The sequence below is a fragment of the Oxyura jamaicensis genome, chromosome 3 (assembly GCF_011077185.1).
Source record: "Oxyura jamaicensis isolate SHBP4307 breed ruddy duck chromosome 3, BPBGC_Ojam_1.0, whole genome shotgun sequence".
In the NCBI taxonomy this organism is placed as follows: Eukaryota; Metazoa; Chordata; class Aves; order Anseriformes; family Anatidae; genus Oxyura; species Oxyura jamaicensis.
The window spans coordinates 77,143,179-77,161,052 of record NC_048895.1 but is presented as its reverse complement, the minus strand read 5'-3'; the positions used below and the strand labels follow the sequence as shown (position 1 = coordinate 77,161,052).

Genomic DNA, 17,874 nt, shown 5'->3' with positions numbered 1-17,874 from the left:
CTTTGATAGTGACAGTTTTTCTAGTGATTAGCCAGTATTTTATTTGCCATTTTCAGTTAAGACTGAGGGGAGACAGCTGTCAATATCTTAGAACCCCTTATTCTGTTAATCCTTTCTAGCTCCCTTGTGGATGAGGCATATTGCAAAGCAGTATTGTGAGTGGATGATTTTCCTGGGTGAGGTATGGACAAGGTGAAAGTAATCAAAGTATTGAAACAGCTCACCACAGAAAAAGTGAATTTGCTTGGAGTCTTAGTTCATATGCTGTGCATTTAACACAGACTTCCACTGAGTTTTCTGGAAAAATGCTATGATAAATATCAGAGAAATGCTGGTCATGATTCCTTCTGTCACTGGCTAATGAGACATCAGGGTTTTGCAGTGAGTATTATCAAACATTAAATGCCCAGGCTTTGGGCAGTTGCCTGGAGGGCACTGGAACGTTCTTGCCCCACTCACGTTTTTTTGAAGCAGGCTCTTCTCAACATGTGGGGAGCCCAACATTCAGCTGAAACACCAGTGAGCAGAGACACAGGCCGAAGTGCTAACTGGTTGTGAGTCAAATGCAGTCTAAATTACTTTAAAAGAAAAGTTACTTTTTTCAATCACTCTGAAGCACACAGAATGGTCTCCGGAGGGGAGAAACAAGTGGTGCTTTTGTTAGATGCCTGTCTCCTTTGAAATGCTGATCACTGCAAGGGGAGTCAGGAAGAAATTTTCTCCTGCATCAGGCTGTCAGGAACTTTAGGATTTTTCTCTTTTCTGTGCTAAATTCCATATGGCTTACTTTCTGAAATTTTCTGACATGAAATTACATCTTTCTTTGCTGTCACAGTGTAACAGCCTGCAGTACACAGAGAACAGATCTAATTTTTCTTTCCTGATATAAACCCCATGAATCTCCATAGGAAGTGATAGTTAACCAGGACCTTACCTTCTCCCTCAGCCTGTAAGTTTTGTTTGTTGGGAAGGACAGCTTAAGGAGGCTTCTATCTCACTCTCACCTGTTACTGCCCTCTTTGCTACAATTTTTTGTAGGCTTATTCTCGTTGGTTGGTTATTAAAAAAAAAAAAAATGCATTAGAAAAGCAGAAGAAAGTTCTTAGTCTGGGCAGTGTGGAAGTGAGACATGACTAGTTGTCCCAGCATTGTCCTTGAGAAAGGATGGTGCTTCTCGTATTGCTCCTAGCCCAAGAAATCACACCCACTAGTTGCTTTGTGTAGTGAAGAAGTGTCCCAGGGAAAAGTGATGGAAGAGAGAGGCAAGATGTGTGATCCCAGTTAATCTTCTCCATGCTTGTCCAGAGTCTGGAGGGTATGCAAGGTGAGTTGGGAAGGAAAAACATAAATCCCAGGGGAGAGGAATGAATTACAGGTTTAGAGCAACTGCCCACAGGGTGGATGCATAAAGGGGTTGTTCAGGGCCATGTGTGTTTGTGACCATGGGACTGATTATAATCAACCTCTTCTTCCTCAGAATTGTGTTTCAGAAGCTCAGGTTTCATCTGTAAAAGTTTCTAATTCTTAACGTTTGAAGAGCAGTTTTCCTCGATGTATCAACCAAGCATAAATGGATGCATTTCCACATGGATTTATGTAGTATCTCTAAGAAACATGGGTCTAAGAAATTGTGTAACCTGCCTTTCTTGATGCTGTGAAAATTCTGTTGCAAAGAAATGCCAAATTTAGCATCTTTTCTGTCCCTTGATTTGTGGATGTGACTACAAGAGGGGGTGAACAGGGTATAATACATAATCTCTGAAGGGTTTGTGGGATGATGGATGGTATAGAAGGACTGCCTTGAAGAACAGGATTCCTGTTTGAACATGGTGATTGTGTTGGAGAAGAAGGTTACTTGACAAAGGGAGATCAGTTTGAAAATGAGCAGTACGTCATACCAGGGGCTTTGGAAAGTAAGCTGCTGAGGCTATCTGCAAGGTCTGGTCATAGTGTAAAGGGAGAAGTGTAAGCTGTTTTCCTTGGGTAGCATCAATGGGCCAGATGAAAGTTGAGAGCATAAAGAAAATTAACTCTCAAAACAAGGGTTGAATAGAGGTTTGATTGCAAGGTGCAGCCAGGTGCAATACATGAATTGCATCTAATTAATCTTAATATACAAACAGCACAGAAACCAGTCTTAAGGTGGCATGTGTCATACAAAGGCACATCCTTTGCTGGTGTTAATTGCAAGATTTGTCTGGAGTTGATGGTTCAAAATTATTCCAACCTAGTTTCTGCCCTGATAATTATGCCACACAACTCTTGGATTGAGAATGGAGTAAGGAAAAGGACTTAGTTTTTATTTTCTGTTTTTAAGTTTCCACAGTAATAATTTGTGATTCATTTTGAAGGTGTGAATCCAAACTAAATCTTAGTTGCCCTCTCCTTAATTTTCAATTAGCATCACTCTGAAGACCTCAGAGCTGTTGTTTTGAGGTTAGACAGAGTGTAGAGTCAGTCACTGTATACTTGTGGTGTACTAATGATGGTATTCATGTGCATTTACTGTTAAGATTCATCTGGACAGTCTATATAGCAAACTAACAGCTATACTGGTTATTAAATGGAATGTAGTAATTGTATTAATAGAAGTCGAGGCGTGGAATACTTTTGGATTGCCCCAGTTTCAGTAGAAGAAGGGCTTGCAATATTTTTTTCCTTCTTTACTTACTGTTTTCCTTTTCCCGTGGGTTTCCCCACCATCAGTTTGCTGGTGGCTAATTAACATATTTGCCTATATCCAAATGAGCATTGAATAAAAATTCACCTAGTTCAATATAACATGAAATTCGGGAAGAGACAAAGTAGACTTTCTACAGTTTTATTGGGAAGTACAAATGTTGAATATGTTATCTCAGTGGAATACATCTTGCATGATGTAAAAAACCTGTAAGAAATGGAAAAAAAAAAACTGTTCTGCCACCTTGAAATGAACTTTGTGGCTGACTTTGTGCAGATCACCTCTGAGTAAGTAACCAGTTATCCTCCTTACCCCAGTCCTACTTCTGTCTCATAATGCTACTAGTATTATTTATAAATGGATTGCTGTAGCTTTAAAATGCATTACTGCTATCACAGTCAAATATAGTTTGTCTATGCCTACAAGATAGTAATCTGCTTAGTGTTCTGTTTCTCTTCGTATTGTGTCTTAACAATACTAAAGCCGGTGGCTGGCATTTAATAAGTAATACGGCATCAGTTCAGGTGACAGATGTTGCTCAGTGTAAATGATGTCTGAATAACAAACGTTGCAAGGTCTAAAACAGCGTGTTTTGTCACTCTGACCTTGAGTTCTCACTTGAAAATAATTTACAGTGCTGCACAATTTTTTAAATGTACTTATTGGAGATATTTTTGTAACTGACATCCTTTCTGTCTTTCCCTTCAACTACCTTGCATCATGCATAGCAACCTAATTAGCATCAGCCAAAAACCTGCATAGTGGTGGGCTTGGTTCTTATTTACATTAGCATCTTTACATGTCTGGCTGGCTAGGTAAAGAAATAGTTACACTGCATGTAAATTACCTGTATGTTTGCCTAAAACTTAGTATAAATACATAGTGATTTGCACATACTTTAAGCATGCCATACACTGCCAAGTAAGTAAGTCCTTGATACAAACAAGAATCATTTCTCGTTCCTAAGATATCCATTATGTTGGGGATTACTTGTGTTTTTTGCTTGAAGAAATGTATGTTGTTTTTGAGGAAAATGAAAAAATGTAGACACAGATCAGTGTCTTTCCTTTTTGTGTGCCATCCTCCATATTTCGCTGTGTTTGAGACACACAGTGATACTGAGAGTTAAAACTAAATTGTATGGGCAGAAGAAAAGGGATCTGAAAAAAAGCTTTACTTCCCTCTGGAACAGTGAGAGACTGACCTCATGTGGTGTGAAACCAAAGTTGTTGGGAAACGCAAGAAGCATAAAACTCTGAATAAATGGAATATCTTTAAAAATTAATATTTCTCAACCTTTTTTTTTTTTTTTTTTTTTTTCTTGGATGCTACACCAGTTATCCTTAAATAATATTGTTTTAGATAGTTTGTTATGTGCTTGCTGATAAAAGAGATTGACCGGTGTCTATATTCCCAAAGACTTTCTGTGTCCTGAGAGGGATGCTCTAACAAGCTGACCCCAAGACAGCAGGCTAGGAGCTGAGGCCCAATTATCCTGGCTGCTGCCTGTGCGTGATTTTAATTGAAATGAGTAGGAGTATCATGTGAGCAAGTGACAGGATAATCAGTCTTGGTTTCTAAGCCCTTTCTGGCACTTCCCCAGCAGCATGCACACTTTGTGCCTTCACAGCCTTGCTCTGTAAAATGGAGAGAGTGGTTAGGAAAATTATGAAGTGGTGTACCATGCAGAATGGGAAGGGTGTTTCTAATCTGTATATTTTTACAGGCATGAATAATATTAATTCTGGAGACTTGTCAGTTACGTTGGTCTAATTTATCAGCATATATGGAAATAACCAGGTAGAGCATACATACATACAACAAAAGGATGTTCTGCTGTTTTGAAAAGTCTCCTTTTTAAATAACTAACATGCATTTCATTTTAAAGCATGTGGGGGTAGTGTGGCTTATGGGCTCTTGCAGGAAAATCTGCTTGCTAATCAAATGTACTCTAAAAATTCTGTCTCTATCCTGCAAATATTTTTCTGTGTGCTTCTATTTTGTTCTTTAAGTTGACTGAAATGTCTCAAGTACCAAAGGCCTGTAGTGTTTTCTACAAATAGTCAGAGTTCTACATGACAAACCTTTTATTTTCTTCTTTACAGATCCTTTTGGAGCCAGGGGTGATACAGGATGTGCTAGCAGCTGGGAGTCATTTGCAGCTGCTGGAGCTTCTCAGTTTATGTTCTCACTATCTCATTCAGGTGAGGCTTCTCTTCCTGATTATTGGCCATTTCTGTTTGGGAAACCTTTGTTCCAAGCCTAATTTCAGTAGGAGAGCATTACTGAAATACCTGGTGTAGCCAAAGTGGCAATAAATTGGATCTCAGGAGACCTGAATTCTGAGGGTAATATGGGTATTAATTTTTGGTAGGTGCTTTGTCCTTCATCCCTTTTATCCATTTCAGTCTTGAAAACAAGGGTGCGCCATCAATTAGTATCAGCACACAAGAGTTTGATTCCAGCCTTCACCAGAGAATTTGCTTTCTTCTTCTGCAGTTTCCCAAATGTTAAGCATTTCCCTGTTGGTGATCATGAGTATTTTGAAGCATTCAGTTGCTTCAGTGTTCGCAACAGAATATTGACGTATATTCCAGGGCACAGCTACCTCTTGCTGCATGGGTAGGCTGAATTACAGTGGCACCTTTTTACCAGCTCGCCTCATACCCATAATGCTAATAGTAATATCAACATTAGAACTGTCATTATGAAGGAAAAAAAAAAAATGAATGTAGTAAAATTGTGTTTTGTGCTTGGCTTGTGTAGGAGATGGCTCATGATGGTAGCAAGAACATAGCTTTGATGTTTAGCAGTGAAAAGCTTTATAAAAAATAGTAACACCAGTTCTACAGAACCATTTACCTTTCTTTGTAATATTTCAGTATTGTTTCTGAATAGGGTGGTTTAGCTTTATCTGTGCAACAATTGGGCATGGAAGTGCATGTCAGCACAATGCTCTCTGTATGCCTTTGCCTTCCACCAGCATAATTGCCTTTGAACAGTCTGCTGAGTGTGCTTGGCAGCACACTGAGCTGCTGAGTACCATAGGCATACAGGATCTCACGTTAAGAGCTTCAGGATGTACTTGAAGGCTTTGCATCTTATGGAGAGTCTGTTCTTTGAGTGCAGCCTTAGGGAAGCCTTCAAAATATATGTTAAGACAGTAACGTGGTATTAATTTGTGCATATTAAAATGATTAGGAAATTAAAGGAGCTGATAGAGGACTGCAATTTGTGTCAGTTCTGTTTTCAGGAATGTAGGGAAAAAGTGAATTTTTCTGAGAAAATAGACATGGAATGTAATGGGATTGATGGTCTTTGAAGAAACAGGACATGTGAAATGCCAAATAAGCCACAAAACCATTTGGCCTACCAGCTGTCAAGCAGGCATGGGAAGGGGGTACTATAATAAGAAAGAAGATACAGGTCCAAAATTGATAGCTATACAATATATTTAATGCCCCCATAACAAAATCAGTCAGTGTGAGCATTTCTTTGCTGCTTACATGCTCTTTGGCAGAAATTGGACCAAAGAGACCATTGCAGTAAAGTTAGAAAAATAAAGTACAGATGGAGCCAAGTATTGTAGTGCAGGTGAGGTAGGGACATGAGAGGACTGTACAAAGGGCACAGGTATGTGCCCAGTTTAGGTCATGAAAGAACGAAGACTTATGTGGAACTGTGGTATTAGTGGCTCTTCCCTTGGCACCGTCTAAATGCTTTTTGATCCACAGGTCACTGAAGTGGAAGCAATCGGTGAATAGACATAGTATTAACAGTGCTTTGGATCTAGTCCTTGATATGCAAGCCATAGGCATGCATTTAGGAACAGATTGTTAATGAATTAGTAAAACAAACAAAAAACAACAACAAAAGCCAGTCAGCAAACATTGCTGCCAAATTTCTGTTATTAACAGACCAGTAAAAGTCCGATGGAGATGATGACCAATAAGTAGTTACTCAAATAATGCGAGAGAGGTCTGTTGTACTCTGAGTCGTGCACCGAGGTAGGGTAACTGAATCTGTGCTGGTGTGAAAATCAAGAGGAAGTGAGACCCAGTGTCAAGATTTACAATAATGAAGGTTAGGAATAAGGTAGGGAGGAGGGGTAGTGAATAAGGGGCAGAATATGTATTGGTAGACAGAGTTAAAGTGATAGTTCTGTAAATGTTTTTGAATTGGTCTCATTGTAAGGTTTTGAATCGGCTTGGAGATCTGTGGGACGACTCTAGTTTACATCATGTATGGCTTTGTATTTATTTAGGAGGTTTGCCCAGACAAGACATATCTGTAGACACATTTGCGGCCTGAAAAGATCAGCGTAATAATTTATCTGCCTTGTTTGTTCCACAGAGTTACAGTCCATACAAGTAATCAACCTTGAGTTGTCGTTTTTAGCCTTTTTAGCAGAGGTCAACAAAGTACTGTGCATAAAGAGTGTGATATCTTACAGGGTCTAAATTAATTCTGTCAAATACGTGTTAGTTCTACATAGAATGGAGTGATTTTAAAAATATCTATTGCAAAAGTAAAAGCATCGTAGTTAGAGAAGTTTTCCTTAAAACCACTTATCCTAATTGCATTTCGGAAGTGGGGTATCTTGTCACATCTGACCTCCTATGCTATGATACAGATGTTGTGAAGGGAATAATGCTTGCCCCTTCTGTTCTTTCTAATGTTGGATTTTTTGAGTCCCAGGGTGCTGCAGAGTTCTTTGTTTATTGTAACAGTGACTTTTTTTTTTCTTGCTGCTTTCAGTTGTTTAGTTACAAATGTAGTTTAGCTTAATTGTAGAATAAATTCAGGAAATACAATATGTGGGTCCTAGCTGTCATTTATTATTGTTGTGTAATAATGATGTACAGTTTTAACTTGTTAGGATTGTCTTTAGTGTTTTGTTTGTTTGTTTGTTTGTTTGTTTTATGAAACAGCCTACATGGATGCTGGTTTTATTGTTAGAGCTTTTTAAAGCTGCTCTTTGATCTAGATATTCCAAAAGTATATCACTTTTTTGGAGTTCAAGATACATATTTTTATTTCTTCTTAACACTTATGTGGGGCCAGTAATTATTCCATCGATATCAATGAGCATTGTATTTGGATAAAAATATATGATTTATTTGCCCCATATTTGTACCAAGGCCTATTTATAGCTTGTGAGGTACCAAAGAAGACTGTACTGATGTAATTTATCTTGTCAAAGATGATTTGCAGTGCACTGGGGTCAGATTAATTTCTAGCCAACACTGACTTTTATATTCCCTGATATCTTTAAGGAATTTCATCTCAGTTGTCTCCAGAAAAATAAAATAAAATATTAATTTAATTTTAAGATACATTATCTTTCTTTCAGAACAACCAGCTAAGCAGTTTGTTTAATTTGTTGATAGATCTCAACAAGATTTCTATAACAAATTGTTTAAATCATGCATATGGTATTTTCACAAAGAGTTTTTGATCAAAGGCATGTCAGAAAAAAAGGAGGGAACAATCTTACCTCCTGCCCCCAATTAGGTAATATCCACATCTAAGACGTTTATGATAACATGACACAATGGAGGTTTCTGACAGCAGCACTGGTTCACTAAGTGTGCTTTATCGTTTATAGACTTAACACTATCAAATGCTCTGTAGCATCTAATGTTGATTACATTTTCCATTGGAAAATGTTTTGCTAACTTTGGATCGGTAATTTACTAATTTTATTTTTTAAAAAACTATTTCATATTTTCTTTATTTTCAAGCAAAAGAAATGCCCAAGCAATCCTTATTTTAGATCATAATTCTAGATTTATGTTGTGCAGACTTTCACCCTGGCAGTGTCATGTCTTGAATTGTCATTATTCCTCAGTATCTGCTGTTTGGGAGTTTTTGGTTTTAGTTTGTTTTTGTAGAGAGGGACTTTTTGAAGCATGCTGCTAAATCTTAGTTGAGATACATACATATTCATGAATCTCTCCTATCATGATGCCTGCATAATTCTCAGGTACTTTAAACATTGAAGCAAGGCTTGAGTTCTCACACATCCGTCTCAGCCTAAACAAACGGTAAGGCAACTTGATTGCTCTTAGCTGTACTGCTGCTGTGTAGGTGTGGGAAAGCTAAGCTGAAGACATGAGCTTGGTGTATCTTGAATTGTACTGAAATCCATGGGTCATGCATATAGCATTTGTGTGCAGAGTGCATCCAGTTCTTTAAGACTCATTTCCTGAGCTCATCTTCTAGCTAAAATTGTCAGTTTTGGCTGAGGTTTTTCCAAGGAGGCTAAGGCAGAGAACTGCAACAAACAGGTAGATGTTTGTTGAAAATGTAATGGGAGTAGGCTATTTGACTGTTGTAGTTTCCTTTTAAGAATTTTATCCTTTAAAGTTCCAGTGGACCACAGCGGTCCTACTATGACACTGGAGAAGACAAGAGAAAGTGAGTGGGAGGCTTTAATTGTGTAGATGGAGATCTGAGAAGGGACATCTTGGAGCTGTGGAGAGCATGGTATTAGGTAGTGTATTTGTGATGACCTACTTCACACTTTAAAGCTTGTAGATGTTTTTTTAAAGGGTATTTGTGAACTTTTTTTCTCATGCAACAGAATATGTGCTCAGAGATTTATTCAGAACATACAAATGTTTGTTTCAGAAACGTGTCTGAGTTTTATAGCTGATTGTAGATGTAAGAAGTTTCATCTTCCTCAATTGTTTGCACTTTCAGTAGCAAAGAGAATGTCAAACTGCACATTATTTCTACAATCTAAGAGTCTTAATATGGAGGGAATGCTATTGAGGATATGAGGTTTTTTCTGGAATTCCCTTCTACAGAATAACATCTGTTCAGTCTTGTGTGGAGATATCTTTAGTAATCAGTTTTTAAACCAGAGGTTGATTTTCAGTGGCATTCAGAGACCTGGACTTTCCACTTCTGAAATCTTAGATTTAAGTGATTTTTCTGTATTTTCTGAAGCCTAAGCCTTTATTGTATTTAGTGGAGCTCTGTATACCACTTGTATTGCATTCAAGCTAATAGGTGTGTGTGTAGGGTTAGAAGTTGCAGAACCGTCTGAAGCAACCCATTGGTTTCAGTCTGAGAGGCAGGATATGGCACAATTGTTCACATTCAGCCCTTTAACTTTCTGTCAGATCGGAAACATTTGACGAACAAGCAATTATGTACTGGAAAGAGTCTGGGTTACCATTTGTGTTCTGTTTAGTGGCCAGACAGTTGCATATTTTCAAGTTCAATACAGCCCTGCTAGAAATAATGTTAGCCGACTGTTGTTGTACTTGATGATTTCCAGCATTTCCTATTCTCTCAGTAGCTAGGAGCAGCAAGTACAGTAAGCATGAGTGGTGATCCTGATTACCAGTAAAGTTCTTCTGACTGCTAAAAATTGCTCTTGGGATCATGAATGTTTCTGTGTCAAGAGAAGTTAAAAGTTTGATGCCAAATTTTCCATTTTTTAAAACTGCATTAAGTTCCCTGCTAAACGATACGCATTCTAAGGTACCTTTTAGAAACTTCATTACAGTGGATAGGACGCTGAGACAGGTATACATCTGCCTGATTGTTACTAATGTCAACCACAGCATCCGTAAAGGGGACTAATTTAAGCTAAAAAGAACAGTTTGATAAACAGAATGATAAAACGAGTCTGAAAAAACAGCATTGTACAGCAGCAGTCAGTTGGAATCTTCTCAAAGCCTCCCCCTCTGTGCAGTGTGCTCTGGATTCTTGTATACAAAAGCAGACAGTGAGCAGGATTGGGCCTGGAATGCATAAATTAGATTAATTTAGTGAGCTTGCAAATGATAAAATAAGACCACCTGGAATATTTTTTTGGTAATAATTGAAGCAGGCAAATTGTCTTGGGTAGGGGCATTCGATTTTTAACCTTCTACCCTAATGGCCAATCTAGGCTTATAAAACAGATCTGTCTTGTCTTTACAGTGCATGAGCAACTAATGATCTGCATCTTTTCTTCCACTATTTTTTAACTATTGTAATGTGTTTACAGATTGAATTATGTTTGCTACTATCTTTAAAAAGAAAAAGCTACAAGTGAATCTGCTTGTGGAAAGAAAAGAGTGTGTATGATTTAGATATGTTGTGGGTACCTGAGCTTCATAAGCTATTTCTTTTTCTTAAACCCAACTTCACCATTTAGAGCTGTGCCAGCAACACGATCCCAGCTTTCACTAAGATACAGTCCTTCAGAGATGAATCAATTCTTACACCAGAGATTGAGAGCATCACCTTTGTATTGCTAGAAGCCCCAGCTCAGTTGGGATTTTAGCTCCTGTATTTTTCATATAGATCAAATTAAACTGCTGGAAAAAAAATCTAAAGGTCATCAACAACCAAGGCTTGTGTTTTTTTTGTGGTTTTGTGTGTGCATGTGTTTTTAAACTAATACTGAGTTTTTAATCTACATATACACACACAAAGAATTAGAGCGGTGTTTTATAAAGCCACACAACTTCATCTAGTGGTGGAGGGAGTGACTCTCCCATACCAAGAATATGAAGTAAACAGAAGAAATGTCTTCTCGTGTGCTGTTGATTTTCGGTGTTATGCACCCAGTTGTTGCTGTGCCGGCCTGCTGTTTCTGTAAGGTGCGTGTTTTGTCAGGCATTGACATTGAGCTGTTGACAGTCATTTCGAAAGCTTGTGCAGAGAGCTCAGAAATAACTTGGGGGAATTTAGCTCCTCTCTCTTAACTTACATAGACACATTACAGAGATACAGGTTTACATATATATATAATGAGAATGCACTACTGGGGATTCCAACTTAGACCAGGACTCAGGAAAAAAAAAAATAATAATAATAAAAAAAATGCTATTTTTCTCTCTTTTTCAGTTGATGTCAGTGAGGAAAGTAAAAATGGGCCCTTCAAATCCCATTTTTTTCTGTGGTCTATGTGCTGCAGTTTAGTTGTGGTGTGACAATGGATTTTGCCCCCCTGGAGAGCTGGCTGATATGAGAACATGGTGCCACTGTGGTCGGAAGCCCTCCAGCTTGTGTGTGTGTTCTGCTTTTCCTAACACAGTGATAGTTCACAAGGCTGAATTGGACCTGCTGAAAGATGTGTGGAAAACGGCACTTGGAGTTTCTAGGTTAACTATTGCTGCAAGATTAAAAATCCAGTCGTCTAGCCAGTTGTGTTGGCGCATGCAACCAATGACCTGCACCAGATGACAGGAGAGGTGACAAATTGGGAAGAGGCAGGTACTGCTACTTCTTCCTTTCCTTAGAAATGTCTGTCAGGAAGGCAGAGCAGTTTTGATGTGTGTTTTAAACAATAACAAAGAACTATATTGCTTCGCTGTTTCCCTCCCTGCCCTTCTCACATTGCTTTTCTAGCTGATGTGGCCTACTCTGTGTGACCTTCCTGTCCCTCAGCCCCTGGAAGACCTCTGCTTCTGGGAGCCTTCAAGTGGTTTTATAAAGCTGTAAAGAGAGGCTGATGAATCCCAGAATGCTTAGTGTACAAAATTCTTCTCTGGTTTTATTATCATCTGATCAATACTAATGTTTTATGCTTCCCTCCCACCCCCCACGTCTTCAGGTTTTAATTATCCTTACCAAGTGGGGCAGCTTAGATGCGTGAAACAAAAAATGGCATTATTTGTACCTGGGTAGTGCAGCTACCCTTATCTGCTGCTGTCATTGGCGACGTGCACAGTTATCGGTCTGGCAGGAAAATGTGGTTGTAAGAGGTGAAAACCAAAAGGTTGAATTACTGCACTCCAGCAGAATGAAGCAGTCCGGGCTCCTAGCAGCCGGGCGTGGGCAGCAGGTGGCAGTGTGAGTCCACAGCAGCTTGAGCAGATGAATTGGAGCTAAAATCAGAAAAAATGAAAAGAAAAATTATTTATTTTTCCTCCGTATTAGTCTTCTGACCTAATCAGTAAAAAAGTCATTATTCACACAACACTGGGCAATATGCATTGTAATTTTTAACAAATAATAGGAAACTGTTAATGTTTTCACAGGAAATACAGTTCTGTCCTGTGCAGCAATGGTCATTTATCACTACACTTTGTGAAATCACTCATTTGTTCTAATTTGAATGTAAATGACTCTAAGGTTTTACAAATAAGGTGACAGACTCACATAAATGTAATTGCAGGGTTCATCTCTCTCTTTTTATATATCACTCATTAAGTTATGAATTAAATACATCGTATTAAACCAGGGGCATGTCCAATGATGATATTGTAATGGCAAATTACTCTATGCTATTAGAGGTGTATTTTTTATTCATGGACATTAATTTGTCATTAAGCGGCATTAGTTTAGCACTTTTATGTGGAAGACGTGACCTGAAAGAGGAGACTTACAGCTCTAATGTGAAAGAACGGGAATACAGGCACCAGACAGACAGCCTTTTTATTTTTTTTTAAACCTTCTGTAAAGGAGCAGAAGGGTGTTTTACTTAAGTTTGCCTTGATCTAAAACCATTTGAGTTGTGTTAAGCCATTTTAGCAAAGGTATTTAGGAAACATGACAGTGCTTTGGTTATGAAGTATTTACCAATATGGGAAAAAATAGAATGCTAAGTACAAAGGGATGATTATAAATAATTTGTAACCTATGAACCCAAAGAGAGCAATGGGCTTGAAGTGAGTTACAGTTTGATTTTATCTCAGAAGTAGCACTGTGTTAGATAACTTGATTGTCCATCCTTTCTTTTCTCTGTGCTGCCAAACTAGAACTGTTTTTTTCCTTCTTAGTTGCAAAATCACTCTTTCTTATTTCCTCTATACTTCCTGTTTTTAAAGCTCTATTATGATTTTTAAAGGGAACAATTTCAAGTTTAAATGTTAAGCAGAAGCTGAACCTTTCTCAAGAAAAGGAGTAAGGAGAGGTATGATAGAATTTGAGAGGCATCCTGGCACTTTAAGTATTAAACTGAGGAAAATACTGAATGTCTCAGTCTTGTCCATCTTTAAAAGATATTAAAAGGGCATTGTATATTTTTTTTCATTTATATTCCATTTCAACCATCTCTCAAAGTAAAAAGTCTGAACTTGATACCAATCAGTATAGTTGATTTTTCCCCCTATTATTTTTTTTTTTTCTGATGGTTTAATTATTGATGTTTGATCCATCTAAACTGCTCACAACACACCCGACTAGTATGGTGCACTAGTTAAGAATAATTTGCAATGAAAATGCCCAGATACAAAGCCCAAGGTGTTCATAAGTAGTTTCCAAAACGTAAGTACCTCAAGTTACATCTAGTTTTAACTGCTGTTAAATATTATTTAAAAACTGATAGGAGAGAAACATTCTTCACTGAAACATTTCAGTTTATAGGGGAGCAAAAAGAAGCAAAGAAGCTCCATGTAAGGCTGTTGATGTTTTCCAGCAGGTCTGCTGGCAGTGGTAAATGAGACAGCATTTCAGCTCATTCCATCATGTACAGTGTTTTGCTTGCACAACTGCACAGCAGTACAATTTGCCAGGAAAACAATATTTGGCTTCAGAATTATGATCTAGACTAATTCTTTTTAAAATAAAAAATTCTGTTTCTGTCTAGTGGGGTAGTGAACAGGTCTTGAACCCAGAATGAATGTAAATGTATACATGCTGTCTGGTGGAGTCTTCAACCAATGTGTAATGAGAGCTCTGAAACTTGTAAGTTGTCCTCATTCACCTCACTAACTCTCAAAATTAAAGATAGAAACTTAAAGATTAGCGGTATGAAAAACTTTATTAGCCATTACTAATGTCCTGCAAGTGTGCTATTCCAAACTGAAAAATGTTTGTAACGTTTGTAATGTTCTCCTATGTAATCTATTCTAAACATCTGTTTATTAATTTGGAGGAAGTTGCTGCTAAATTTCCCATCTGTTTCACCAAAGTCTTTCAGAACTTGAGATTTGTACCACAGAGTGTGTGTAGCTACATAGGTAGTTTTGGATCTTGAATTGCTTAAACCAGGACTTTTATTTGCAGTTCAGGGGGAATTGAGATGGTATCACACATAACATTGTCTCTACTATAATTTTTGTAGCAGTGGTTGTGTCCTCTAGATTAGAGGGTTAGTAGTATGTTGGCTGGACTTTCCTCATAAACACTTTGACTTCTGTAGTGAAAGTTTCCAAAGCTGCTCAAAGGAGTTTTTTGTTTGTTTGTTTGTTTTTCTAAATTCCATTTCAGAGTTCTCTCTTTGTTTACCATAAGCCATATCTGTTCTAATTATATATGTAAAAGTCATTGAATTTCCACAGTATCTAAGCATAACTGTTTATCATGGGGAAAGTATTGTAGTAACTACAGATCTAGTTCCCTAAAAGCATCAGGATTTGAATTCACATTGGTTTGAAATGGCATGTTGTAGATATAGAGAAAGCTAGGGGGAAAGGCCCAATGCCATATGCTTCAAAATCAGTGTTTATATGTGCTTGCATTTTGTTTTTGCCGGCCTCACAGTGTTTCTACTCATTTTACATCTTCATGGGGAATTGAAATATTCAGGAAAGGAAACAAACAAACAAAACAAAACAAAACAAAAAAACATCAGGAATATGTAGTCTCTGATAACCTGTTTTTAGAGTTTTACTTCTAGAGGTGGTTGAATTCTGTGAAATTTTGATATTTTAGCGAAAATTCTCATTTAAACTTGTATTAGAAAACAATTTTAAATTAACATTGTATGGAATAATCATTGATCCAAATATTTTTTTTTCACCGAGTTTTAGTTCATTTTTAATAACTGTTATTGTTAGCCTAGTTACTCCAAAAACAGTTTATTTCTGCAGCTAATGTATGCCGGTCCTCTAAATGCCTTTCCATTTTTTTGTTAAAGGGCATCTGTGGCTTCACTTCTTCCTGGTAGTGTTTGAGGGTATACAGAAGAGGGCACTTCTGAATTCTGAGATATTGGCAAGCACATGTAGTTGTGAACACTTGGAGTTTGGCTCCACAATGACCCATTCTGCTTATAAAGGTGGTGGCTTCAAGGTGACATATTTAAGCCAATGATGATTTTACCTTTTTTTTTTTTTTTTTTTTTTTCCTTAAATATATAAAAAACATGGATTAAATATTTCTATCTTATGTATTTTTGTGGAAGAATGCCTTGGTGGTAAAGAACGGGATTCTGACCATTACTAGTTTGAGACTGGTAGGATAGTTTTTTATTCTTGTTAAAAATGGCTAGAAACTAAATAAAGAAATCTGATCTTGATCTTTGAGGGCTTACACTTTCCTGATGCTTTGCACCTTTAGTAATGTGAACATTCATGTGTTTGTTTTTGTGACCATTTGTGACTTTTTTGGTGTTGATGAAGGTCAGATATAGGAACTGCCAAACATTGACACATTGACTCAGGGTCCATTTTTGATGTTTGAGCTTTGATCATTCTAGGTTTTCTATTTTGAGAAACAGATTTATCATAATTTCTGACCAGGAGAGTGGTAAGTGAATCCGTGGTCAATAATGCTTAAAATACAAACAAAAAAAAAACTATTAAAAAAAATCCTATTAAAGTGTGGTGAACTCATTTTATTGAACTTATTTTATTTTATTCAGTGTTGTTTCCATTTTTTTTTCATTCTTTCACATTTCTTCCCACATTTGGACTACTCCTTTTTTTTTTTTTTTTCTTTTTCTTTCTCTTTCTTTTTTAATCCTGTTTTCTTCCTGATACCAGTTCTGACTATTATTTAGTAAACCTACTAACCAGCACAGCTACTAGTAATGCAAAAAGAGAGATGTTCTTTTCGCTGCATAAATTTAAGGACAGTATTGTAGAGAAATTTTATTTTAGTGGGACATAGTGCTTATACATGTTACGGACATTTTGCTGATACACTAAACTGCATAAATTGTTTTATAGTTGGGACAGGGGAAGAATTCTATAACAACTAAAACAGTGGAGTAGGTTCTAGACAATTGTGGTTCTTTTTCTTCTGCATCATGGGCAATTTCTTGAACCATCTTTCTGCCCACCTTTTTCTCTGTAAGATGAAAATTGGTCTTGGTTTAGTGCTGTGAGCACAAAACTTCTTAGTTATTTTTGGGTGGTCAGATATTGCAGGAGTACAGAGCTACCTGAACAGGTAACAGCTTTCCAATTTAAATATATTCTGATACACCATTAAGGTTGCCTTTTTGTCATTCAGATGCTTATGATCAGATTATTAATTGATGAGTACCCTTGTATCTTCCTGCAGCTGCAACAAGTCTCTTAAGATGCAGAGCTGCAAAATGTTTGAAATCACATGAAGGTAGTCCAAGAAGTCCTGTACTGCCTAGTACAAAGACCAGGGTAATTTTGATCCTATATCCACAAGCCAAAAACAGTTTTCTGAAAATTTTGTCAGAACTTTCTAGCTTTCATGTATTGTCTCCATGTTATAAATATCTTTGCACAACATCAAATCCTCTGGGAGTCTTTCTTTCTTCCTTTTTTTTTAAAACAAAACAAAACTGAGTTGAGCACCTTAAATCTTATAAGGTTGGTTTTCCAGCGTATATTATTTTCATACCCTTAAAGTGTGGACTTAGAACTGGGACCAATATTTGAGCAGTAGTCTTAAAACTGCTATGTGAAGCAGCAAGCGTGTTTCTTTCTTTTATTGGGCAGCACTCAGTGTGCATTTTATGACACGAGCCTTTTCTTTGCCATGGCACTGTGCTGAGAACTCGTTGCTATTTTGACAGCTTCTCAGTCCATTCTGAATGGCCTGTAAGTGTTGTTCCAGATAGAACCTGTTATATTTTCTGTATCAGCTATGTTCCTGGTTCTCAGAAATGCTTTTTGTTTGTTTGCTTGCTTTTTAAAGTGATCATTTTGCTGGGAAAGCCGGGCAATACTCATATTCTGTCATTCTTGTAATTTGTGACCCCACTGCTTTTATGGAATCTTTTGCAAACTCTAATAGCAAAATTTACCATTGTCCAGTTCAATTATACTTTTAGTGGTGTTGGATCAAGAATCAATTCCTTGAGGACTTCTCAGGAAAAAGTTACAATACTTGATAACTTACTTTGAGGTTGTCATTGAACAAATATTTCATCCGTCTAAGATATATCCTATTAAATGTATGTAATGAAAAAAAGAAGAAAGTATATATATTACCTGGATATCTTGGAGAACTCTGTATTCTGTCAATGTAGTTGAAATAATGAACCGTGCTTGTTCTAAGAGATAACAGGTACTATTTTCCAACACTTACCAGGTCTTACT

General features: G+C 37.2%; 1 protein-coding gene across 13 annotated transcripts in view; it reads left to right on the top strand.

The window, feature by feature from the left end:
• KLHL32 (kelch like family member 32) overlaps nucleotides 1-17,874 on the top strand; it is a 128,616-nt gene that overhangs the window by 59,606 nt on the left and 51,136 nt on the right. For 12 of the 13 annotated variants that reach the window (XM_035319994.1, XM_035319993.1, XM_035319996.1 and 9 more), the window contains one exon: nucleotides 4,786-4,884. In XM_035319994.1, coding sequence (XP_035175885.1) covers nucleotides 4,786-4,884 — 99 coding nt within the window. Of the gene's footprint in view, nucleotides 1-4,785; nucleotides 4,885-8,666; nucleotides 8,728-17,874 lie in introns of those variants that run through there. The other variant, XM_035319997.1, reaches the window with a different exon arrangement.